General features: G+C 47.4%; 2 protein-coding genes across 2 annotated transcripts in view; both read right to left on the bottom strand.

Annotated features, from left to right (window-relative positions):
* The window catches only part of clasp2 (cytoplasmic linker associated protein 2), a 72,662-nt gene extending 66,764 nt beyond the window's left edge, over nucleotides 1–5,898 (bottom strand). Inside the window, exon 1 of the mRNA XM_056582842.1 lies at nucleotides 2,722–5,898. Within this exon, the coding sequence (XP_056438817.1) occupies nucleotides 2,722–2,919 (198 nt within the window). The 5' untranslated portion in view covers nucleotides 2,920–5,898. The remainder of the gene's footprint in view (nucleotides 1–2,721) is intronic.
* Nucleotides 5,899–6,084: 186 nt separating this feature from the next.
* Nucleotides 6,085–22,388, bottom strand: fbxl2 (F-box and leucine-rich repeat protein 2). Its single transcript, XM_056582843.1, has 14 exons — nucleotides 21,850–22,388; nucleotides 16,752–16,813; nucleotides 12,577–12,631; nucleotides 11,691–11,765; nucleotides 11,189–11,283; nucleotides 10,203–10,367; nucleotides 9,740–9,866; nucleotides 9,300–9,374; nucleotides 8,960–9,090; nucleotides 8,516–8,576; nucleotides 8,363–8,407; nucleotides 8,166–8,222; nucleotides 7,090–7,302; nucleotides 6,085–6,249 (listed from the first exon to the last, which is right to left on the bottom strand). The coding sequence occupies exons 1-14, from the start codon at nucleotides 21,877–21,879 to the stop codon at nucleotides 6,142–6,144; spliced, it is 1,299 nt and encodes a 432-aa protein (XP_056438818.1). The 5' UTR covers nucleotides 21,880–22,388; the 3' UTR covers nucleotides 6,085–6,141.
* Nucleotides 22,389–24,625: the final 2,237 nt, after the last annotated feature.

Genomic DNA, 24,625 nt, shown 5'->3' with positions numbered 1-24,625 from the left:
ACACCACATGCTACTGAGAGGCGCTCTTTATTTGGCCCCGTGGGGAACCACTTCTCTTGGTTGGTACTGATTTGCTAGGATATGTGACAAAACAAGGACAGACACATGGGATGATAAAACATCTAGACTGCGCCACACGGCCTCACACACGCAGTGATTCAGCAGCACGGCAGTGTCCTTGCTGTGCTTTGATGTTGATCTGGCTCGGTCAATGTCAAACCGTGGCTACAAATCATGGTTGGTTGGCCCTGATGTATTACTGCCATGCGTGTTTGATGCCAGCAAATCACCCTTGCACTCCACCTTGTGATGCGGCATGCCTAGAGGAGCGAAACTGAGCTTGGGTACCCTGTTTGTTTGTTTGTTGGTTTTCTGGGTGGTTGGTTGATGTTGTTTTCAGGGCAGGATGAATGGCGCTTTGTGAGACCTTTGTGGAGACCGCAGTGTACAGTGGCTTAGTCTGCTAATGCGCATAGCATGTACACGGATTGCTCTGGCTTTTGGATAAGCTTATGCTATATGGCCCGACATTGGGGTCCGCCTTCATATATAGGATCAGGGACGCCAAATATCATGAGCTCACGCACACGCACACACACACACGCACACGCACACACACACACCCCTCGATGTTAAACGAACCAAATAAGGGAGGCAAGACAGGGAAACGACTAAGCAAAAACATCTGTAGAAAAATGAACAGGGCAACATGTGGTGTGTGGTGGATTTATGGCAGGGCAAAGAACTACTTTGTGACTACCTCCGTCTAAAATCCCTGCTTAGCTCATGCTAAATCTGCTGCTGACCAACTAAATATTTATTTGCAATGGGCACATCACGTGGACATCTTAAAAAAAGTGAAAAGTAAAAGCGATTGGAGATGTAATCCATGAAAAACGACACCGTCCGACGGAAGGTTGGCACAGCTACTAAACGACAACCCTTAAGGCAGAAGGCTTGGCAGTCCCACAGCTGGACCCAGCCCTGACCCGTCTAGTCAGCGTCCAGTCAGATGACCCTGAGGCTCCAAGGTCTCCTAGAAGTGCAGTAACAGCAGTCTGCAATATTAATGTCGGCTCTGAGAGTGTGTGCGTGTACTTTGGCGTGTGACGGAAGTCGGTGTCCATGGGGAATCCGATGCAATGAGAAATGTATCCCCTTTCATACCAAAAAGACAGATGTGATGTTCAAATTAATAAAAGACTGAGGGAAGAAGCGATTGAAGAGGAAAACAGATAGGAGGGGGATGGGGACATAGCACTGATCTACTCCAGCACTGACTGCATCGTCACTAGGTTGGGGTCCATGCCAATGTGTGTGAAGTCACCACAGACTGGAAGGCCAGGGCTTAGCGACTGTGTATGTAGCTGCACTATGGTCATAGGGAATCTTACACAACATCAAGAAATATCACGGAATGGGCTGATCATCACAGTGAAATGAATGTGCACATACTGCAAATCCAAGACTGACTAACCTGCCTGGATCTAACCCCTCCCTCCCCCCATCCCATCCATGTTTGGCTCTCCTTCCTATTCCTTTTGCCTCATCTCTCTCCACCTCTCAAGCTGAATTCAGACGTTCTTACTCCATCTCAACTGCTGTGTCAGCAGCTTCAGCTGTTACAGACTGCTTCCCTGTTTGCCCATCCTGCTATCAATGATGCTGCTTAAATGCACATCAAAAAGGCAGAGTATGAACTTAAGGCAGACCAGAGAGGGGTTGACTGTACTGAGGTACATAGAGTACGAAAGAGGAGACATTTTGGGTCTATAATTACACCCTTACCTTACAATAATAACGCAATTTAAGGATTTGTCTCCAAATCTTCGTTGTAGAGTTAGGTCTTATGTTGTATCAGGTCAAGTTAAAAGATTGTTACATTTTTCGGCCAAAAGGCGAACTGAGGCTATCAGAAAGGTTAGACGTTGTGCAGATTAACGAAACGAAAAGGGCCACGTTCCCCGTTTTCTTTTTGTAAATATAGAGCAAAAAACTCGGCAGACTGAATTGGGAGGGAGGAGGGATATGTTAACGTCAACAAAAAAAACACGGGTGTTCTCACACAAGAGAATGAGTATAGAACGTGTACGGAGGAGGACAAGAAACGGACCAAACAATGAGCGTCTTCGAGAAACCCTCCCCCAGCCACCGCTCCAGTTTAGGGGCTTGACAATGGGTCCCTTCAAAACACCCTCCACATGCTCGGCCCGCCACAACCACGGCGACGTCTGGGCCCAAATAACAACAATAACAACAAGTCCCAATCAGACGGGACCCAGGATTGAGACTGAAATCTGGCAGCATTTATAGATTAGGTTCAGGGTGTACCAAACATTTCTAAATATAAAGGTTTCAAAGGTGCGCTAAGCTGTATAAAATATCAGTAATAAAAACATCGATCTCATATCCAAATAATTGTTTGTTCGTACACTTTTTCAATCTGATTCAAATTGAATCTTTAAAAACAATAGACGATGGCTAACGTCAGTGGCCGATGACAGGTTCCTGGAGGTGATTTATCGAGTCTGGTATATTATGAACCTAATCACTTTTGGAGCAACACCCTTGGGTTATAAGACAATATTTAAAAGCAGTTTAAACCAGGCACCACCTCATCTTACTTAGTTATCATCTTAAGTAACACACAATATTCATGAACACCCCTGGAAGGACTACTGCAGTGCACACTGCGGTAGTCACATGCGATGACTTGCTCACCTTGAAATTGCTTGCGTTCACCCATCCCGTTAGCTCGTCTATGGTCTTATCCAATCGGGGTTTATCTTGCTCCACGTCCGGTGAGCGTTCGGGATCATTCAGGTAGTTGATAAGGTCCTGGCCGACCTGTATCCTTCGGGAAACGTCCTTCTGAACTACCTGCTGGTAAAAATAGTCCATGTTGTCATGGTCCTCCATTGGGCAAGGAGAGCCGTGCGGGCAGCCCTAGCGCCCAGCCGTAACAGAAAGACTGGCTGCACACTCGCTGGTGTACGTGTGGACAATCGGCTCCAAAGGGGTAGGTTCGACACTTATTCCTGTCTGGCCGACAACATCCAAGTCAAACTGTCCGCTGTCAAAAGCAAAATCGGTTGAAGAACTGTTCCCCAAAAGCAGAACTTTGATTTATCACTGGCAGCTAGCTCACCAACAAAGTAAGCTAGCGAGTCTTTAACTTTTAAAATCCGATTTCGTTGCGTATTCCTTCCAGAAAGTTAGGCAAAGGGCTTCAGTGATATGTACTTCAATACGTTCCTCTTTCTTCTCCAAGGGTCCACACCAAAACAAGCTAGCAGTCCAGTTTATCTTATCGGTTGGCGCTAGCGACAACACTAGCTGGCTAGCACAGTGACCCAGTGAGCACAACACTAGAGCGCTGGGCAGAGCGGCTAGCGGGGCTAAGCTAGTCCTCCGCAGGCCCGGCCTGGCCTGAGTTCGCTCCGCGTTTGTATTTCATAACCAAGGAACGTAGAAGTCAAGCGGTGAATTATCCCAATCCCACAGGAGTAAACTATCAGCAAACTCCCAGAACGGAACACGATCCAGCTCCCACCGCTCGGAGGTAGCCTTAATCAGTGAGTGGTGTTCTGAGTGATGAGGCTCTCGTCGGTTTCCCCCGCTGGAAGTCTGCGCGCCGCCGGTTGCTCGACTGTTATTCGCTAGGAGCCGACGAGCGACGATCGGGTCTTGCCGCACCGCACAGCTACCCTGAGATAATGCCTGATTTTAAATGTCAGACAGTTGGGTTTTATTTGAGTGTTTCGTTGATTTAGTGCTCTTTTATGGCCGCACGACACCCAAATGCAACACGTATCAAATATCTTTACCAAAGGAGACCCGTGTTATGCGTCGTTAAACCGTGATCCGCAGTGTTTATGTGGGTGTGTCTGTGGATGACATGGCTCTCGGGTGCCATCTCGTGTTCAATAGAATGAAGTCTCGCACAAGCACACACGCAGACAAACAAATATTACACTGGAGTGGAAATACATTTACTATTAGATACCTTTATTTATTTATTCATTCATTTTCATTTATTTACTCACGTATTTCTTCGACATAAAACCTCTGTTAAAACAGCTGTCCGAGCGAGGGGATACAATACAGACGAATCGCTCAGTCAGCATTTGAGCCTCGACACATTATAATCCCTCTACTCACATTCCCTCTTCACTGTATTCCTGTGCATCTCATCCATTGGAATCCATATTGGCTGCCACCTAGTGTGTGTGTCTTGTTTGACATAAATTCCTTGTTTTTTTAACGGAAGCAAGATCCTCTTTAAAGGTCACACAAATGCGAGGGCAGGTACATGACCACAATTGAAAAAGACAATTGTTATTTTCATCTGACTAATCATGTTCAAGTTCACACCAGTGTTGTGTAGAATTGAATGGGTAATACAATTGACTGTTATATTTAGGGCGTTTATACCACATTGTTCACATATTCTGGGTCAAATAATATTTGTAAATTAATTTCTTCACGTTAAGCGTCATACTAAAGTATTCACTGCATCCGACCTAATCCAATGGGGGCAGAGCAACCCCAAGTCACAGGAAACCACACCAAATTTCCCTCAAAGGTTCTCAGTGATTGTCTAAACCTGTCCTTTCTTATCCACAGTCATCAGATACATGAAAGCATTTACAAAGCTTTTTAGAGCTTTTTTTGAACTCGGCATGTTCATTACCCCTGTTATTTTCAATTCATGTGAATTGATTTGTCACGAGTCCAACAAGTACATTTTAAAGAATTTGAACATGGATTCAAGTTATTTCTCCAAATGAGCAGAACAGATGTGTTGGTTGTTGGCTGGCTATGTTTGCGCTGCTAATCTTTGTCTAAAGTTGTAAACGGAGACCAAGTTGCGGGCACAAATCAAGCTAGTGTGGTCTGTGTGATTGACAGACAGGTTAACAGGTCTCTGGTGGTACTATAAGGAGCTTTAGCTGACAGGGCAACGGCCTAGTTTGGATCAGGGCCTATGGTGCAACATTATGCCACACATCCTGGAGAGAGGTAGCACTCACAGCCAACTGCATTTCTTCTGCTGCTGAGGATCTGGCACACGGTCCTTTCATGTCAAATAGAAACTCTTGACGTTCTTATTCTTTTTTTTCTTTTCAAGAGAGGACCCCCCCCCCACACACGACAAAAAAGCATGGACAATTACAAGAAGCACAGGAAAACCGAAAATACAAATTAAAACGTCATAGGCCTCTATTCTCAGTTTCCAGTGAGTAGCGGATATTGTAATTATCACATCAATTTTTTTGCTCCCGCCATTGCAAAACATTCTCTGTGCAAATAGAAGTGAAATGTCTGAGAACATTCTCCAAAGCACAAAACGATCCTTCTATACTGCTCTTCATGGTGTTCCCTCCATGTTGGGTGGACCAGCACAGACCACGACCCCAGAGGGGTGGTCCTGTCTTCCCACAAGGCTCTCACTCACAAAATATCCCCATGGTCGACAGGGCTGCCGTGTCATTGGTTGGTTGAGATGATGATGATATTCCACAGAGAATGAATCTTCAGTTTTTTTTGTTTTCGTTTTTTCGAGTTGTAAGCCTCTATAACTGCTGGAGCCGTAGAGAGAGATATTCTGCATCTGCATCTCTTCTTGTCCAGGTGACACCTACTTACTTAGGGTTGGAGGGGGGGGGGGGTTGCACTGGGAGGATGCTGGTGGGGTGGGCTGGCTGGTTTAAGTCAATTGTTTATCCAGTTCTGGCCAAGTGGGAAGGATGGAGAGAAAATAAACATACATCTGTCCACCTTAACCACCACCTCACCTTACCACAGCAGTGTAACCCAGAGCCATCAGCACTCTCTGCACACTCTTCTTCATCCTCCATGGAATCTATGGCTTAGCATGAGGGGGAGAGAGCAGGGGGGGTGGGGTGGGGGTGGGGGGGGGGGGAGTTGATAGATCACTAACTGCTGGGCAATCAGTCTGGGTGTGTTGATCATCAGTTGATCATTAGGAGCGGTGATTAGGTCCAGCCCCCCCCCCCCACCCCACCCCATCCCAAATCGCTATCCCCTTATCCCCTATACCCCACCCCACCCCACCCCCCAACTAGTTCAGAGCAGCAGGACCTGCAGACAGAGGTGCCCCCCTCTGGCCCTCCACTGTCAGAGGATGATGCAGCAGCGACAGAGCCGCGGGCCCCCGCCGTGCATCGAGGGGGGGGGCGTCACCGGGGCAAAGTAGGCGTGGACCTTGATCTCGGGGAGGTGGGCCTGTGGAGCCGGAGACAGGCGTCAGAGACAGACAGACAGGCGTCAGAGACAGACAGACAGGCGTCAGAGACAGACAGACAGGCGTCAGAGACAGACAGACAGATGTCAGAGACAGACAGACAGGCGTCAGAGACAGACAGACAGGCGTCAGAGACAGACAGACAGGCGTCAGAGACAGACAGACAGGCGTCAGAGACAGACAGACAGGCGTCAGAGACAGACAGACAGGCGTCAGAGACAGACAGACAGGCGTCAGAGACAGACAGACAGCCACTAGTGGGGTGAAGGAGGCAATAGGATGAACGGTGGATGGTGGGTTCATTGTCTCCAGAATAATCAACGGTATGGTGGATGAGGAGAGGGGAGGAGGGGAGAGGAGAGAGGGGGAGGAGAGAGGGGGGGGGAGAGGAGAGAATTAGAAGAGATGCAGAGCGGAGATGGGGAGGTTGGGAGATGAGGAGGGGAAAGAGGTGGGGCAGAAGAGATGAGTGTAGAGAAGAGAGGAGGGGAGGGGAGGGGAGGGGAGGGGAGGGGAGGGGAGAGGAGGGGAGGGGAGGGGAGAGGAGAGGAGTTGAGAGAAGTTTAGAGGGGAGAGGAGAGGAGAGGAGGGGAGAGGAGAGGAGGGGAGAGGAGATGAGACAAAGAGAGGAGAGGAGGGAAGAAGACGAGGAGAGAAGAGGATACACAAGAAGAGAAGGGAAGAGAACAAAGGAAAATAATAGCGCATCACAGAACACTCTCTTCAAACAGTCCTAAAACATCCCATTCAACCCTGTACTGTTGTGTTTTCTAACAGCCGATGGGGCCTTCCCCTCCCTCCGGGGGCCACGTTTCACTGACCCGGATGCGTTTGATGCCGGCCCGGGTGACCTGCTGGCAGTCGTAGAGCTCGATGCGCTCCAGGCGGTGGCAGCTCTTCAGGTGCTCCAGGGTCACGTCCGTGATCAGGGGGCAGTTGTCCAGCTCCACCACCGTGAGGCGCTCCTGCCCGCAGGCACTGCTGCTCAGCGCCCGGATGCCGTCGTCGGTGATCAGCTCACAGTGTGACAGGGACTGAGTAGGGACATGGAGACCATCAGGGTGAAGAGACGGGCAGAGACGGCTATACTGTGACACAGTCTATACACTACCATTAAAAAGTTTGGGGTCACTTAGAAATATCCATCATTTTTAAAGAAAAGCACTGTTTGTTTCAATGAAAAAAATAATTAATCAGAAATACAGTGTATGTGGTAAATGACTATTCTAGCTGGAAACAGCTGATTTTGAATGGAATATCTGGATCGGTGTACATAGGCCCATTTCCAGAAACCATCACTCCAACATTCTAATGGTTGTTTAGCTAGTGTTAAAAGGCTAATTGATGAGTAGAAAACCATTGTGTAATTATGTTAGCATAGCTGAAAACTGTTGTGGTCTTGGGGACCCCAAACTTTATTTGATTTTAGTAATTTACCACAGCATTTTTTAATCATTGATAGGTCAAAAACGTTCCCAGGGTATGCATTATTATTAAATAGTGGGACACCTTTTTACAGCCTTTCAGAAATTTCTAATCAAGGTGCTACATATCTAACATTAACAACAATCAAATACCATTATCGAACATATGTCACCTTGACAACACATCACAATATACTCATGTTGCCGCAGAACAACAATTTAATTTAATCTGATTTAGTTATAGATGTAAGGAACTAAAACCGATAGTTGCTGATAACTGTGGCATAAGCCGCTCTGGGTTGTCCCGTTATTGGAAAATAAGGTATTTAGGCCGTAGTCATAAAACCTGGGCCTGACCTCGGCCGCATCACGGCCCCCGTTGTACTTTATGTTCCAGTAACAGGACTGCCCATCACGGCTGGTTCCTTACACACGCATTACATTCACACTGTATGACTGTATGGGAGGCCTACCAGCGCTTGCAGCCGAGGGCAGTGTATAGATAGCTGGACCAGGGTGTTATCAGTTAGCTGTTGGGGACAAAAGACTCCTGTAAAAACTCATGCACAGTCACATGGCTCGTGTCGTATTCAGACCAATACATGCATCGACAAACAATAGAGAGAGTGCATGTATGCATGTATTTCAAAGTTCTTGATAACTGTCTTACCAAAATACATTCTTCCAAGTCCATTTTTTCAAGCTCATGGCAATTCTGGAAATAAAAAAAGACAAAAAAACATAAAATAGATGTAGTTATTATGGTAGTAATACTCCCGAGGAATATACTGGCTCTAGAGATATAATAAGAGGAGACACTTGCCCTGGCTAATACAGTAAACCCAGCGTCAGTCACATGGGAGCAGCGTGCAGCCTCCAGGATCCTGGCCAAACACACACACACACACACACACGAAACACACACACAGTGAAAGGGCATTAGGGAATTTACTGTGATGTTGGCGCGGTGGTAAATTTGACTGTCTTTCAAAGGTGTTGGGTTTCACTTTAAGCATGCCAATGTCAACACGTAGTTCAGGGAAACAGGTGTGCGTGTGTGTGTATCTGTGTGTGTGTCTCTTCAAGTATCTGGATGTGCGTGTCCCTATGCGCGTGTGTGTGCGTGAGTTTGTGTTTGTGTGTGTGATTGTGTCTCTGAATTTGCATGCGTGTGTGTGTGTGTGTGTGTGAGAATGAGTGTGTGTGTCCCTGAATGTGCATTTGACGTATCTCTGAGTATGCGTGTGTGTGTGCGTGCCGCCCTCACTTGATCCGGGGACAGTTGAGGCCCAGTGCGGTGAGCGAGGCGTCGGTGATGTTGCTGCAGCCAGACATGCAGAGGATCTGTAGCTTGTGGCAGCCGCGGCACAGGCTCACCATGCCATCGTCCGTCATTTGCTGCGGACAACATCCCATCAGAGCACCCCGGTTACTACCGCACGCCGGCCCTCAGACGCTGTGTGTGTCAGACACACCTCCCCCCACCACCACCCCGACATCACAGACCCTCTCAGCCTCGCTCGCTCAGAGCATGAGTCACTCCTCGCTCTCCCATTCAGCCCCTCTGTCGCCCGCCCCCTCACACAGCCCACAGCAGTGTGTCTCACCGTGCAGGACTGGATGTTGATGGTGGTGAGCTCTGGGCAGTGCTTCTGGAGGTGCTTCAAGGCCCCGTCGTCCAACTGAAACGCGTCGTGCATGGTTACTCATGAATATACTAAACTAAATGAAGCTGTGCTTATCACAGCCACATCCTAAATGGATGACAATAAAACAATGAAACCCATTAACGTTTGATATACGTGTGTGTCTGTAGTGCTGCCATTGTTTGCAGCCAATGATATTGATTATGAGTCTATTTTTAATAAACGATCGAAAACCAAATAGCAACATATAGTGTGTGTGTGTGTGTGTGTGTGTGTGTGTGTGTGTGTGTGTGTGTGTGTGTGTGTGTGTGTGTGTGTGTGTGTGTGTGTGTGTGTGTGTGTGTGTGTGTGTGTGTGTGTGTGTGTGTGTGTGTGTGTGTGTGTGTGTGTGCGCGCAGCACCTGTGTGCAGCCTCTGAGGAACAGTGCACGCAGGCCGTTGCAGCCTCTGGCCAGGGCCTCGATGCCGTCCCGGGACATCTGGTCACACCACGACAGGTTCAACATCTCAAGCATTCTGCAGCCGTCACTGTACGCATGCACGCCAAAACAGGAACACACACACACACAGGAAAACACACACATACACACAGACACACACACACACACTGTAATTACATGACATTACAGACAATATATTTTTTTATTAATCATTGCCGCTGGATATATATATAATAGGGAGCGAAGAGGAAAAGAAGGGGAGAGTGAGAGAAAGGAAAAGCCACAAGCTGACATCTTAGGCTTAATGCAGAGGGATGGGGTGTTGGAGAGTGTAGCCTGAAGCGCCACAGCGAGGCCCTTTGGGGGGGGGGGGGGGGGGGGGGGGGGGGTCCTTGACTACCCACTCAACATGCAAACAAGCTACCTGAGGGCCTTCAGGGAGTGGTTGGTGATCGACACGCAGGAGGTGAGGTCCAGGTGCTTGAGCTTGGAGCAGAACTTGCTGAGGCTCAGGCAGGTGCTGTCTGTGATCTTGGTGCAGCCGTTCAGGTTCAGCACCTCGATGTTCCTGCAGTTCTGGGCGAACGTCCTGCGGGGCAGAGACGTGTGGAGCAACGCGTTAGCACTTGTTGAATGCGGAGGGAAGTGAAGGAAAGGAGTAACACCGGGGAGCCACTTAGTGGAATCTCACCGACAAAATATCCCTTAAAATAATGTGATTTGATGTTCTAGATCATTCACTGAAACTTTCTTGATTGGATTCGATACGAATAGTTTTTCCTGTGAAAACCTAATCCTCAATGAATAATCTTTGAAAACAGACAACAAAATGTGGCTCCTTTAAAAATAAATTAAAAACAGAGACAGGAGACAAAAGTACCAGGAGGGAAAGGGTTTCATAGCCGTCTTTCTATTCTTTTTTTTTTTACAATTGTTATAATGTGGCTAAATCGAATTACTCCCAAGTTCCTTCGGAACCTGAGAACAGGCACAGATTGAACTGAACTTTAAACATATTCATTGAGAAGCTAATCAACAGAGGCAGGCAGCCAAACCGAAAACAGGTCAATATGATCCTGAATGGTGTGGGGGGTGCAGCGACACTCATCGTCTTACCGTTGTACCCAATTAGTCTAAAATTGATTGGTAGGAAATATCCCTTTGAAATGGAAACATCAGCTTTGACACATCAGACAGAAACGGGAAACCAGGCTAATTGAATGCACTGTAATCCCGTCCTTGGGACTGCTAAGCATGCTATTTTAATTGTACAAGCACAGTGTGCATGTATGTACTGACAGAGATGTCTACAACAAGTCGCATCACAGTGCATGTTCCGTACGGCCCCCCCCTGGAGGGGTCTACAGTCATTAAGTCAGTGTGTGCGACAGCAGGGCGGGGGGGCCTCACTTCATGGAAGCGTCCCCCACACTCAGACAGCCTCTCAGACTCAGCTGCCTCAGGAAGCCCCCGCAACGCTTGGAGATGTTCTCCACCACACGGCCCTGAGAGAGAGAGGGGGAGAGGGATTGGGAGAGAGACAAGGGAGAGGGAGAGGGAGAGAGAGCGACAGGGGGAGGGAGAGGGTAAAAGAAAGAAAGAGAGAGTGTGTGAAACAGAGTGAGAGAATAATATGACCTGGACTATTCTGGGGACAGAGCAGGATCAGCCGTGACGTCACAGACGGCACCAAAGTCTACTGACCCAGTACTAAGCTCCTGGGTATGCAGGCTCGATAACTTCACTCAACACACAGATCCATACATAGTTGCACGGAAATGAACGCACGCACACACACACACACACACACACACACACACACACACACACACACACACACACACACACACACACACACACACACACACACACACACACACACACACACACACACACACACACAAAAATGTACCTCAATGTCCGTCTGAAAGTTGAATAGGTCAATCTTCTGCCAGTTGCTGCCATCCAGGGCCAGGACATTCCAAGCCTTGCAGGGAGAACGGGAGAGAGAAAGAGAGAAAGACAGACAAAGAGAGAGAGAGAGAGTGAGAGAGAGACTGATGGTTGGACTTACGCAATACATGTCTGTGCCCACATTTAACCTGTCTGGAGATGCTGCAGGAGCTGATGTTGTCATCTCCATTAATCAGACACGGTTCTCATTATATTACTTAAAGGTACAGGAGACACTGCACATCCCCAGGAGGCTGCTGTGAACTGCTGTTGCTCTCCAGGAGGAGCTTCACAGCTGCTTGCTTTTACCCAGCTTTAGAATAGAATATACTGTATATACTGTATATATACTGTAAACATGCTGTATATATACGCCATAGTGTATATATAGTGTATGTAGTGAATATATATAGACTTCTTGGTGTATATCTACGGTATATGTAATGTATATCTACATGTGTAGTGTGTACATTTATAGTTGAGTGTATACTGTATATACTGTATATAAACGGTGCATATGTCATTGATTGGACCAGGGCTACCAAAGGCAGAAACCACAGGGATTCTGCAGTCAGGGGGGTAACTTTCAAAGTCCTGGTTAATATTCACAGACTCCAAGCGTGGCTCATCATTCTTAAATGGCCAACAGCTGCAGTGGACTTTGGCCAAGCGGCTCACTGCCAAAATATATGACCTGAGGGGGGCGTGATGGCACATACACTTTTCATCCGAATCCAGAGGGGAGAGTAAAGTTAAACTGGGAGTTTGGGTTTCCCTGACTCCCGTGTCGGGACATTTGTTCAGGGTCATGACATGGAGGCTGAGGTCAGAAATGTGGAGCTTACCTTGGACACCTGGGCGCACCTACAGAGCGTGACCACATCTAGGTAGGAGAATATTCTAGAAGGAGGAGTGGGGACAGAGAGACAGACAGTGAGAGACGAGGTATGAGGTTGCTGTTCAATGCACTGAGGACCGAGGAAGGGCCGGGTGCAATCTAACCCGCTGTCGCCCACTTCATCTGAATAATAATTTCACTTTATGGGGGAATGGGTGGTCTTAGGGGTGAGCCAATATGTCTCCCTGAAGCCATCCCTTGGCAAGATGCCTACCAGCTCACTAATGACACGTATATGCATTTAGCCAACGCTTTTATCCAAAACAACTTACAATAAGTACATTTGTCAGAAGAAGGTGAAACAACAACATATCGCTGGTGGAACAGTACGGATGGTCATAGAACCAAGTGCCAAGCACTTACAATCGCTAGGTTAACCCATTCCCTGTATGCAACAAAGATAGCTCGGATAAGCTGCTACCCAATGTTAAGTAGTGTATACAATAATTGCGTACATTAAGTGCCAGGACGTACATCCATGAGAGAATGGAGACAAGCCCCCTGAGGACGGGGCTTCATTGCCTGTCGCTGTAGTCTGCTTGTATTCTGTATTTAGTGTTTTAATAATGGGACTGAATCAAATGACAACAGGTTGACAAAAACAGGGTGCAGATTATGATACACTAGTGTGATACATGTCATTAATTACATGCACCCATAACCTTTCACTGTTAGTCACTTTTGATGAAAGAGTCTGCCGAATGAGGAGCATGTCCTGCAACTGTGTTTTTAATCCCATTGTTTAAAGAGAAGGAGAGGACCCTCCTGCTGTGTTGCACTACTGCATATGCCCCCCCCCCCCCCGCCCCCCCACGCCCCAGAGACAGTGTCTGAGCCGGTGGGCAGGGCAGCCACAAAGGGCTGCCTGCTGGATCAGGACAGTGGGGCAGCTCACTCCATTAATCTGTCACTGAATAATCTCTGGCATTCACACAGGCCCGACCACATACCAGACTGAAGCACACACACTCTCACACACAGACACTTGCTGCAGTAACGTATGCGGGGAAAGGAAGCGAGCACGATGGCATCGGCCTAAACGAACGGTTTTTGAAGGGGAATTACAAACAAGGCAGAATGTGGGTCGGTCAGAGGACTGTCATGGTGCCAGGTCATCCAGGGTCCTGAACAGGGAATTTCCATTCATCCCAAGGAAAAAAGGAGCTGCCCATTGTTATCTTCCTATGGCCACGGACAATGGCTGTGTGTGTGTGTGACGTGTGTGTGTGTGTGTGTGTGTGTGTGTGTGTGTGTGTGTGTGTGTGTGTGTGTGTGTGTGTGTGTGTGTGTGTGTGTGTGTGTGTGTGTGTGTGTGTGTGTGTGTGTGTGTGTGTGTGTGTGTGTGTGTGTGTGACGTGTGTGACGTGTGTGTGTGTGTTTGTCAGGCCAGGGGCATGTTGGAACATGTGTCAGTAATCTCTAATATACTTTAGTAGGTTGACACACACACACACAAACGACATTGACACGACCCACACATGACAATTATGAATATGCACAAATGTACATGAAAAAAAGGATGTGTGAAAGTCTACATATAACTGGGTCGCTGGAGAGGCTGAGGATTTAGCAAGCGGTCGATCAGTATCTGATAACCCTGGAAGAACTGGGCTGTTGATCATCGATTGGCCGTCCAATTAATTTCAAAACAAACAAACAGTGGTGGGAGCAATCACGTCTGGGAGACGAGGACTTTCACCGCCGCCAGTCACCTCAACACACAGAATACCAATCCCTTAAGTGGATTCTGATGAGTCCTGTAAGACCAATTTATGTTTAATGGAGAGAGAGAGAGAGAGAGAGAGAGAGAGAGAGAGAGAGAGAGAGAGAGAGAGAGAGAGAGAGAGAGAGAGAGAGAGAGAGAGAGAGAGAGAGAGAGAGAGAGAGAGAAGGAGAAGTTATACAACTATGGCGGTTGCTTGGCCCTCTTCTTTCATGCGCGTGTGCGCTGTGTGACCATTCACCAAGCAGACATCTCGACACAGATCAAGGGGGAGCCACATCAACCCTGCGATCCACAAACAACATCCAAGCTTCTCAGCCACATCGTCGAAGGACAGCTTCGGAACACAGCGATCGAGAGAAGGGCGTCGCCCGATAAAATAGCTTTTGATTGCCTTCATTGTTGACGACCAAGCCTGCCTCTACTTTAGTTTTTTGTCATTTTGTTTTTCACTTGGAACAAGCCTCCGTTTGTCGTCAGAGCGTTCACCTGCCGCTGGCTGCCCTGCCAAAACATTGAAAAACACAAGACACGGCCAGGTCTGGTGCAGGTTGCCATGGTGACTCGTTTTCAGAAATGGCGTGTATTCTGAGTCAGCAATTTTGTGGGAGAGGGACAGCAAGTGGCTTGGGCTTTTCCAGGACAAGGCTGTCAGACAAAACACTGCATCGAGAGAGTCGGGGACGCACATGCACACAAGCCGAACCAGACACGCACACACACACAAACACACACACACACACACTCTGCATCGTTTAATTCCCCAGGGCACTGCTCTTGAAGCAGCTGTCTAAACGGCAATGTGTACTGCAGGCAAATTAAATACAGTACATTATAAAGGAATACACCAGCCCAAAGTAGGATAGCGAGTGCATCAGTGTGCAATGTAGGATTGCACCCTCATCTTTAATGGAGATCATTGGCAGTAAAAAGGTACCGCGATTCATGATGCAATGAAGCTGAGCCACAACATACAAAGGTCCATACGTATGGTGAGAAAGGCCGAAATATGTGGGGCTTCTCACACACACACACAGCAGTTGAACCCAGTTCCTTTCGTCTGAGAGGAAAGCACCCTAGCCACTACAACAAATATCCCCACTTCCTCTCCTAAACCGGCTAAGAAGAAGAATCCTTGTATCCTCCATGATAGGAGCGGGGGTGTTGCTAACCCTAACATCTTTTTGCTGTACTAATATTTTCCTTTTACAGATTTGCCTCAAAACAACCAAATTGCACACAGTCTTGTGTGTCCCTGTCTCTTCGACAACAGCAGGGATCTCTGCCACGGTACAACCCGGGTTACGTGTAGAGAAAGTTCGGAACCGGTCTGAGCTCACCACAGCTGGTGTTGTTTAAGTGTCTCAACATGACACATGTGACCGGGGGTCATGTGATCATCAGGGTCATTTGATGTCGTACAACAAGGGGGTGCCCTTGTTTGTGTGTGAGATGTGTGTGTGTGTGTGAGATGTGTGTGTGTGTGTGTGTGTGTGTGTGTGTGTGTGTGTGTGTGTGTGTGTGTGTGTGTGTGTGTGTGTGTGTGTGTGTGTGTGTGTGTGTGTGTGTGTGTGTGTGTGTGTGTGTGGGTCTATTTCCCCAGCAGAAGTGTGGTGATGGTGGTGATAATGAGTGTACTGGTGGGATTTTTTGTGGAGCACAGCTGGAACAGCAGGCAAGAGGAGGACGGCAGAATTCCCCACCAGCAGAGACGGTCTATTTATAGCCAGCATACTTTGTCTAGTGAGAGTGTTACATGTGCAACCCCCAAACCACTAAACACACACACACACACACACACACACACACACACACACACACACACACACACACACACACACACACACACACACACACACACACACACACACACACACACACACACACACACACACACACACACACGAAGACTTTGCTTGGCTGTTATGCATCCCAGGGATGTCTGCATGCATAATATACAGCCGTTGTTGTTTGCAGTCCAACGTGTGTGTTGCCAGATTTGTTGAACAAGCCCAGCTGCTGTGGAACAAAAAATTGCTCTGTAGGTCACACAGTTATCTGATTCTCCTTTCAGCCATGTTATATAAAACACACACACACACACACACACACACACACACACACACACACACACACACACACACACACACACACACACACACACACACACACACACACACACACACACACACACACACACACACGGCTAGCTGGAGTGATCAGTAGCAGTGACCTGAAGCTTAATTTATAAACATGGTCCATATCCAGTACAAACATTTAATAAAAGTACAAATGTTGCACTTTCTTCATCCTTATCTTTGTGTGTTTGTGTTTGTGATTGTGTGAGGGGGGTGGGTGTGCGTGGGTGTGTCTGTGTGTGTTGTTGACATTGACCTTACCGTAGCAGAAGCTCTTTAGGAAGCTTCTTATTGATGGGGGCTTCATCGCTGTTAGAGAACACCTGCAAGACATCAGCAAACACACACAACACAACATTAACATGTTGTGGGCCTTTGTGTGTGTGCATACTTGCCTGTGCGTAACTGCTGAACTGTGTGTGTGACCATCATTTGGTAGAGAGGCTCCCATTTACTTCTATAGTTATGGTTGTCAACCTCTAGCTTACTAGAATGGTTATTCATTCATTGGTTTCCTAGCCATCCGCAAAGTCTCTCTCTCTCTCTCTCTCTCTCTCTCTCTCTCTCTCTCTCTCTCTCTCTCTCTCTCTCTCTCTCTCTCTCCTCTCTCTCTCTCTCTCTCTCTCTCTCTCTCTCTCTCTCTCTCTCTCTCTCTCTCTCTCTCTCTCTCTCTCTCTCTCCTTGAAGGGGAGCACTCTAGATCACAGACAGAACAGAACCTTGTGAATTCTGTGAATTTCAATTGCGGCACACACCCACGTTTACCAGGGGCCTGAGAGACAAATGACACACTTGTTTCCTCAAGGAATATTGACTTTCTAATGAGGTGACCCCCCTATACGCACACGCGCACACACACACACACACACACAAACACACACACACGCGCGAACATACGCAAACACACACAAACATTCATACAAGCATACGTAAACACACACACGTACAAGAGAACACACACACACACACAAACAGACACACGCACACACACACACACACACATCCCCCTAGCAACAGAGTAATAAAGAGCGAGAGGAGTGGCGAGGAACGACAGAACTGAGTGAACAAAAGAAGGAGAGGAAACAGGGAAGACGGCTGGCGAGGGCGCATCGTGTCCTCCGCTCTGAGGGGGAGAGAGCAGGAAGACGACTTAGATAAGACAGCCAAGGAGAGCAGGGGGTGCAGGGGGGGGGGGTTATAACCCAGGGAAGTCTCCCTCCATCACTGGGAATAACAGCAATGGAAACGGTAACTGTAGACAACGCGGCGGTGTGCCCCATCGGAGTCACCCAGCTGTGACTGCGGTTTACTGCAGTGAAACATGTTGTTATGCGTGCGGTTTTCCCCATGATCCTCACATGCACTTCAAACTTTCACATGAAGTTGCAAAAGGCCTTGGGTTGATGATGATACAAGTACAAATGTTCATCATCCAATGAGCCGTGGCACCACTGATCGTACTGAGTTAGCGCTTGACCTACACCGTGACCCATCCGACATGGTGGTCATCAGGAGAAGGTCAGACGTGGACCCAGGGGCCAGCCGCGTATCCCCTTCAGGGAACATGTGGCTTCTCAGCTGACCTCTGACCTCGCACTGTGCCAACATTAACACTGGGGTGGGAATTAGTATCATTACAGCAACCTTGAAAGATCAAAATAAAGAGTGAATAAAAAGTCAATAGCAAGTTACCTGAGGGAAGAGACATGACATGAGGATATATAGATTTGACCATATCGATCACTGATTGGTATTTCGATCACTTCCATCAGATCAATACAACAAACTAATAACAGCATTTTTATAAAAATGTGGATTCCCTTTTCAATGATTTTATTAATATGTCATTTGACAATTCCTTTGGCAATTCATTCGAATTGCAAGCAGTGAATCTACACACGACTACGAGACGGTAAACAGCATGATTCGTCATTCCCCAAGTCAACTCATTAACCGAGGTAAAACTCATCAAGGCAACGTTACTGAGACAGTCCTTCATTACAAACCCAGTCTCAAAGGGCTTGTGTTTTAATGAGATCGGTGTTGATGGATACCAGCCTCGTCATTTCTTATGCCGCTTTTCCACTGCATGGTACCAGCTCGACACGACTCGACTCGACTCGACTCAGCTCGCCTTTTTTGCGTTTCCACCGCGATCTAGTACCTCAAGTGGCTGCTTTTTCTAGTACCGCCTCGCTCTAGGTTCCAAGCGGCTGAGCCGATGCTAAAAGGTGACGTCGGCAGACGGCCGGCCACTGATTGGCCAGAGAGTGTGACGAAGTCACGAGAGCGACATGGCAACCATGCTGGTAACGATAGAACAGCCATAGTAGCGCCGCAGCCAACATATTCCACTTCTTCAACTTGCCAGCTAATAATACGAACACGAATACCATCGCATCGATGTTCTCCATTGTTGTTATGTGGGTTCTGTCCATGTGTGGGTTACGTAGGTGTTGTTTGCGTCGCGTACAAAGATACGTCACGGCCCTTTCGCGCAGACGACCCCGCCCACGTCCCGGAGGTACTATTTGCGGTGGAAAAGACAGGTAAACAGAGAAAACGCGTTGGTCGTTATCGTTATTACATTTAGAAAGCTCGGAGCCCACGGTTACACAAAGAAATACATTTTTCCGTGGAGTTGCCCAATAAAGGTTTCTAGCTTTATTCATCAAGCTACACCAGCGTAGCAGCTGTTAAATATATTCTTATGAAGAATGATTCTTATTTCAAAGGGGAATGTAGACATCCCCACTGTCAGGGTCGACAGTAGCTCAGGAGGCAGAGCGGGTTGACTGGTAACCAGAAGGTTGCTAGTTCGATCCCCGGCTCATCCGAGAGAGTAGTAGAGTAGAGTAGAGGCTCGAGGTGTCCCTGAGCAAGATGCCTCACCCGGACTGCTCCTGACGAGCTGGCTGTCGCCCCGCGTGGTTGACTCCACCGCCGGTGTGCGAATGAACGGTTGCAAGTTGTTTTGGATAAAAGCGTCAGCAAAATCCCCTAAATGTATCAGGGAACCGCAAACGAAAGGACACATCGTAAATTCACGACAGACAAACCGTGTTTATCCTTGTCCCCCCTTGATAGCATCAGAGTCCCGCCCCGGGACTCCGGTGGGTGGTGTGTGGTGAGCAGGGTCGGGGGGGTGCAGGCAGTACTGCATTCCAGAGCAGGGAGGTTTCCTCCAGAATCACTGACCCAACTAGAAGACATCCCAACACGGCCCGGAGAGGCTGACTCACCCATTAAACCATGCATCGGATTTACAAGCCTATACATCATTGAGTATTTATGTAATGGTTATATATATACTTATATAATGGCTGTACGTGTTGTATTTCTCAGTCCGTTATAGTGATCTAAGGTGACATGATATCGACCCACATCTTCATCTGAGCATGTGAACTACCACAATGACCTAATGAAAAGGCTTATTGAACACTGTCGGGTCTAGTCACACCCAAACCTTCCTTCTGCCTCCCAACACGTTGTTTTGCCCCCCCCTCCCCTCTCCCTTTATCACTGTCTGTCTAAGTCGGTGACTCTCAGCCCCATCTCGCTCTCAGCCTGTTCAAGTCTATGTCTCTCCCCCCCATTTCTGTCTGTTTATCTCTGTGCGTCTATCTCTCTCTCCTTCCCTCCCTCCCTCCCTCTCTCTCTCCCTCCCTCCCTCTCTCTAAGTCTGTGTCTTCCCCCCCAGCAGGTTGCTTGCCTCCTTACGCTGGTTTCCATCCTGTTTTGTAAGAGGCTTACTGACCTCTTGGGAAATCCACTGATATGGCAGCACCACCACCACCACTAACACCACCACCATCACCACTAACATCCCCACCACCACCACTAACACCATCACCACCACTAACACACCCACCAGCACCACCACCACCAACACTCCAACCATCACCACTAACACCCCCACCACCACCACTAACACCACCACCACCATCCTCCCCTCGTAACACAGTCAGAGACCAAATACATAGAAATACATTTACACAATACAGAAAGATACACAGCCACTTAACCCCATTGGTGTGTCTGATCGCTCTCAAATCAACACACACACACACACACACACACACACACACACACACACACACACACACACACACACACACACACACACACACACACACACACACACACACACACACACACACACACACACACACACACGTTGTGTTATTATTCACAAGCTGCTAGTGGCTGGAGAACACCTGAGAGAGAAAGTGCCGTCCTTGAAAAACCATGAGGAATGTGACTGAGGTCTGAGTCAGCGCAAACACGCACATTCAGGTTGAACAACTCTGAAGGCTAAATGGCGGTTTGACGAGAAATAAGGCCAAGGAGTGACTTCTGCGTTTCTACTGCAGGATTTTTTTGATTGGGTGGTAGGTCTGCTTTGATGAGTGTGGATTTACTGGAATTGCCAGAAGCAACATCTGTCCAAGAGAAATTAAATCACTATTGAAGACGCCATGAGCTGGCTTATCCAAGCATACATCTTACTTCCACAATGGGAGGTGTTTTGGAGTGAGATGGTGGTGGCACACGACAAGACGACCCTTTGGGATTCGATCATTTACGATTTTATTGGCAAATATTGAGTGCGCAAAGCATAGATGCGTTTCAGCTTGTATGTTAGGGGGAGTGGCCACATGTTGATGCTACTGGTTGAACTGTTAAACCTGCAACAAGTTTTCGTCCGTCCCAAATAAATAAATATAAAATTGACCATTATTACAAGTGTATAGTCGCTTTTGTATAATGACAAGATGAAAATATTGGCCACCCCCTAACGTGTAACCATACAGTATGATATGACACCAAAATGAACCAAACTCCATAGGTCTAATATATAAAAAGGATCCTTAGTTCAGCTAATCTAATTGTCACTGGACGATAGCCGACGATAACCCCTACAGCCCCACCCACCCCCTCTTGCGCCCCAACACAGGCCACCCCAGAGGAACCCTGTAACCTCGGGGTCCAGTACCAGTCTCGAGCCGTGACCAGAATGACTTGGGCGTCAGCCACACAACCCTCTTGTCCCGCAATCACCAAGCCCCGTGCTGTAGCTGTCAGCTGGTGCGACTGGACAATAACAGGATTTCGGATTACCCTTGACCAACAAAAGCCTCGGCTAGCCTCACGCATGTAAAATTAGACCAGTGCACAGTCTAAAAACACGCGCGCACACACAATATAACCCACGTCCGCACACAAATACACACACACACAAGCACACACAAACATACGCACATACAGAGTAAATCAAGGCAGACTCGCCGTCTCTCCCCTTGCCAACATTAAAAATATCCTGTAGACAAAATGATGATGGAAATCCCTCTCATCGTACCTCAAATCTGCCCTTGGTAATGCCGTTCATCTCTGCGGCGCAGCGGCGCTGTCAGCGCGCACACACGAGTCTGGGGCGAGCGCTGCTTGGCCAACGCAGTTTTGTTTTGGTCGCCAATCTCGCTGGGAGTCGGAGCCGCGCTCGAGCTGGGTGCTCTCCCCCAGCAGCCCGCGAGCCTCCTGTCTCCGGCTCGGCGACGACGACGACGGCGCTAGCGGATAGCGGCCCGAAGAACCAGTTGTCTTGGAGCCCGACGGCTCTCGAGTCCGTCTCATCCCAGAACTACCAAAATAACAATAATAACATGGACGGCCCGTCAAGTGACTTCACTTCCGCCTCTCCGTCGCTGCTAAAGCGCACTTCGGCTGGCCTCGATATCTTACGTCTACTTAAAAAAAACTGACAAAGAGTCGAGCGTAGACATTCACTTGCCAAACCACAATGTTAATAAAACTATGCGCACATAAACGAGGAGGGACATTTTGGTTTTCCGTCTGTATGGTCGGTTAACTTGCAGCTCGAGCAGACTTAGGGGCGGGCTTACGTGACGTCATTGCTGCGGGAAAAGCACGCGTGGCCGATTTGTTTTGATTGTGGGGTCGTGGAGGGATCCGGAAAATACCAAACGATGTTTTAAACAGACTACCAAATGTATGAATATAGTTATAGCTGCTAATGTATACCTTCCATTTGGTCTTAAGATTGACTGACAACCTTATTTACGTATATTTTTCACTTACCTTTACTGCCTTTGTTATTTTCGACTAATTAGTTCAAGAAAAATGTAGTAGCTAGGTCAGTAATTTGGAATTGCGCAGTAGTCTATAGCCTACTATTTTCTGAAGGGGCAAAATGAACAGTAAAACTAAAATTGTCCAAATCTATTGAAACGTTCGTCACGTCTACCACTAGATGGGGTGCGTCATCTATCCTTATTTTACACACACACACACACACACACACACACACACACACACACACACACACACACACACACACACACACACACACACACACACACACACACACACACACACACACACACACACACACGCATGCGATCACTCTGCAAAGTGATGGAAGGGATAATTTTAGAAAGAAAATGCATTCGCTTGCAATTTTGAATTTGCCATCACATATCATATTCAGAACCTTGCTACATGTCTATTTAACTAAAGGTTGAATACCCAATCATGTTTTTATTGGATTCATAATGCAGGTGTAAACCCATTGTTGCCTGAAATATTAGCAATAAAGTTGCTTTAAAAATGATGTCCAAGATGGTGGGATTTATGTGAATCGCTTGGCCTCTGACGACCTCCACCTCTAAGCCACTGTCTTCACCACTATCCCACCACCGTTCATCTGGGTGACGGAGAACAAGCAGGAATGATCAGTAGATTGATTGATTCAAGGGTGAAACGCTGATGTCGTCAGCATAGGGCACAGAGCATGGACCACCCTAAAGACATTCAGCCCTTTGGGCAGAGTTTCTCCGGAGCTCATGTAGTGCTCGGTCGGTCCATCAAGCCAAGGGAGTGCGAGCTCATGCCTCGGTGGAGCTCAAGGGGTGCCCCAGCTTTGCCCCCAGGCCAGTCCTCCTCACCCACCTGGTCTGTCACCAAGGAAATGGAAGGCCCCTGCTTGTCTATATTGAAGCGATCATCTCTGAGAATCATTCAACATCTCAGAGAAGAAACAGCTGAAACTGCAACAGCTCGGATCAGTCACAAGAGTTTCCCTACACTCTACACACACCTAATATGTTAAATCTCATATTTAATTTCATATTTCATTGAATCTTGTTCTTATTTTGCTTTCATATTAATATCCTGTTGTTTTATTTAATATCCTGTACACTTGCTCCTTGTAGGTTTGTGTCTCACATTTCCTTTCTTTAAAGCACAACCAACAAACCATGACACATTCCACATATGTGAAGGCATACCTGGCAATAAAACAAACTCTGACAAAACCTTGAGTCCCCTTTCCAACCAGAAGTCATTTACATTTACATTCATGGCGTTTAGCAGACGCTTTATCCAAAGAGACTTCAATAAGTACATTTGTCAGAAGAAAGAGAAACAAATCGCTGTCGTTACAGTATGGATGTTCATAGAACCAAATGTCAACATAACAATCGCTATGTTAACCCATTCCCCGTACACAACAACGATAGCTAGGATAAGATACTACACAACACAACTAATTACTATAACTAAGTACGACACACATTAAGTGCCAGGACGTACAACATACAATAAGTAGGAAGGGTGGGAGGGGGTGGGTATGCCTAGTCTAGGTGAACTCTGAACATCTTGAAGTCATCGTGGTGATGAGTATGCTAGGGTTGATCTGCTGATGATTGTGGTGGACAGCAGAGTGAAGGAGGGCATCTCTTATTCAATACGTCATGGCTCTTTACCAGCCCTCATCATTACTGCTCTTCCATTGGCCTTTCCATCTCCGCCATGGTAAGACGGCCAGCTTTGTCTTTCTCCCGGTGTGTGTACACCCCAACTCCATGGTCCATCCTGGCGGCACCCTTCAGCAAGATGCATATGTGCCCTACTTATTAGTTCGATATACCCTCAAATATTGTATTCACTGTCACTTTGGTTAAAAGGGTAGACTAAATTACTACACTGGGTTTATAGATTTCATGTATAGGGATAATTATGACATATTTATATGTATATACACATATATTATATATATATATTTACATATTTATGATACTAGAGCACATATACATCCAGGTGAGGGTGTGATGATG

The sequence above is a fragment of the Gadus chalcogrammus genome, chromosome 22 (assembly GCF_026213295.1).
Source record: "Gadus chalcogrammus isolate NIFS_2021 chromosome 22, NIFS_Gcha_1.0, whole genome shotgun sequence".
Taxonomy (NCBI): Eukaryota; Metazoa; Chordata; class Actinopteri; order Gadiformes; family Gadidae; genus Gadus; species Gadus chalcogrammus.
The sequence above is the reverse complement of the archived record's forward strand: the minus strand, read 5'-3'. Positions and strand labels throughout refer to the sequence as shown.

Excerpts from the sequence above, each read along its gene's own strand:
- fbxl2 (XM_056582843.1), bottom strand. The coding sequence starts at position 21,879 with ATGAACGGCATTACCAAGGGCAGATTTGAG. Across the intron at positions 16,814-21,849 it reads TTACCAAGGGCAGATTTGAG|GTGTTCTCTAACAGCGATGA; the intron begins GTACGATGAGAG and ends GATGTCTTGCAG. Across the intron at positions 11,766-12,576 it reads GGTGCGCCCAGGTGTCCAAG|GCTTGGAATGTCCTGGCCCT; the intron begins GTAAGCTCCACA and ends TCTCCCTGCAAG.